Consider the following 1,836-nt stretch of genomic DNA (forward strand, 5'->3'; position numbering starts at 1 on the left):
GCATTTAGGAATATCAAGCATTGGCGCCATACAGATGTATATTATGTCGGTTACCGTACTCCTAACTGTTCCACTATAGAAGGGGCACAAGAAGATACAGTATACTCACTGTTTTTTAAGTACTTATAGAACTATTGATTTAAGCATAACATTTACATGTATTATGATTTTAATATAAAACCTTTTGTAAACCACCACGATTGTGCATTCTTCCAGGAGAAGCTTTGGGCTATGGAAGGGAATAGAAATCTTACAAAAGTCATTAATAGTTTTTTTATTATGGGATTTCCCTCTTCTCAACCTATTCAGAAACTCTTTTTCTGCATTTTTATCTTCATGTACATCTTGACCACTGTTGAAAATATTCTTGTCGTCATTATCATATGGAATAGCCGAAGTCTACAGAAACCTATGTATTTTTTTCTCGGAAACCTGTCATTTTTGGAAGCTTGGTATGTAACTGTCACAGTCCCCAAGTTACTATCCATATTTCTTACAGGAAATAGGCAGATTACATTCATTGCCTGCATGACACAACTCTTCTTCTTCCTCTTTTTGGGCTGTACTGAATGTGTTCTCTTAACAGTTATGGCATTTGATCGATATGTAGCTATCTGCAACCCTTTACGTTATGTCACTATAATGAACTGGCATTTTTGCTTTGTCCTGGCAGGCTGCACCTGGCTCATTGGCTTTATGATATCTATAATTAAGATTTACTTCATTTCTCAGCTTACCTTTTGTCAATCAAACATGGTCAACCACTTTTATTGTGATGTGTCTCCACTTCTCAATCTCGCCTGCACAGACATGAAGCAAACAGAAACTGTAGACTTCATACTTGCCCTAATTATACTCTTAGTTCCCCTCTTACTTACTTGCTTTTCCTATATTTGCATTTTAGTAACAATCATTAAAATTCCACATTCCAGTGGTCGTAAGAAAGCATTTTCCACTTGTGCTTCTCATTTGGTTGTTGTCGTCATCCTCTATTCAACTACCCTTTTCATGTATGCTAGGCCAAGCAAGGCACAGTCTGTTAATTCCAACAAACTGGTGTCTGTTGTTTACACGGTGGTGACACCTTTCCTCAATCCAATCATCTACTGCTTAAGAAACATGGAAGTGAAGGCGGCCGTCCTTAAACTTCTCTTTAAAAATTGAATGGATAATAATTTTCTGCTAACTCTCACAAAAATTCAGTAATATTCAGAACTCTAATTTTGCCAAACCATATTAAATGAATTGATTATTTACTGTATAAGGGTACATACAACGTTATCAATTTTATGCTATGATCACATCACAACAATTACCTTTTTTGTACAATGAACTTGGCTATCAGTTGAAAGGGAAATGGAGCCTTATATGCCATTCAAATAACAGGTAGAAAAATGTAATAGTTGAGTGAGATGTGTCCACAAGTACGAGGAATGCTCTTTGCTAGCAAATTTTTAGTCTGGCTACTAAAGGGGAAAGTTACAGGAACTTTGGTTGCTAACATAAGTTGCCTCTGAGCAGCCGTGTATTACAGACTTATTCTCCCCTAGAAGCAATACAAACTCTAGGGAAGACTAGTCCCATAATACGCCATTCGATGAAACAGGCTGCAGTCAAGTTTCTAAGGAATCCAATAGAAAATTCATTATTACACTAGTGCCTTGGGTTAAGAGTTTAATTAGTACAGTGATGGAGCTCTCAACCCAAAACACTTGTGGGTTAAATCAATTTTCCCCATTGAAATTAATTGAAAAGCCATTAATCTGTTCTGGATCGCGAAGCTCTCCCACTGATTTCAATGGGAATGGCATTGCCCTATTGTAAGCAATAGGATGC

The 1,836-nt window shown here is 36.8% G+C and overlaps 1 protein-coding gene across 1 annotated transcript; it reads left to right on the plus strand.

Annotated features, from left to right (window-relative positions):
* Window positions 1-231: 231 nt before the first annotated feature.
* Window positions 232-1,164, plus strand: LOC136628845 (olfactory receptor 6B1-like). Its single transcript, XM_066604938.1, has one exon. It carries the CDS (start codon window positions 232-234, stop codon window positions 1,162-1,164), a length of 933 nt encoding a protein of 310 aa, XP_066461035.1.
* The last annotated feature ends 672 nt before the right edge of the window (window positions 1,165-1,836 follow it).

This window comes from Eleutherodactylus coqui, chromosome 5 (genome assembly GCF_035609145.1).
Source record: "Eleutherodactylus coqui strain aEleCoq1 chromosome 5, aEleCoq1.hap1, whole genome shotgun sequence".
NCBI classification, from domain to species: domain Eukaryota; kingdom Metazoa; phylum Chordata; class Amphibia; order Anura; family Eleutherodactylidae; genus Eleutherodactylus; species Eleutherodactylus coqui.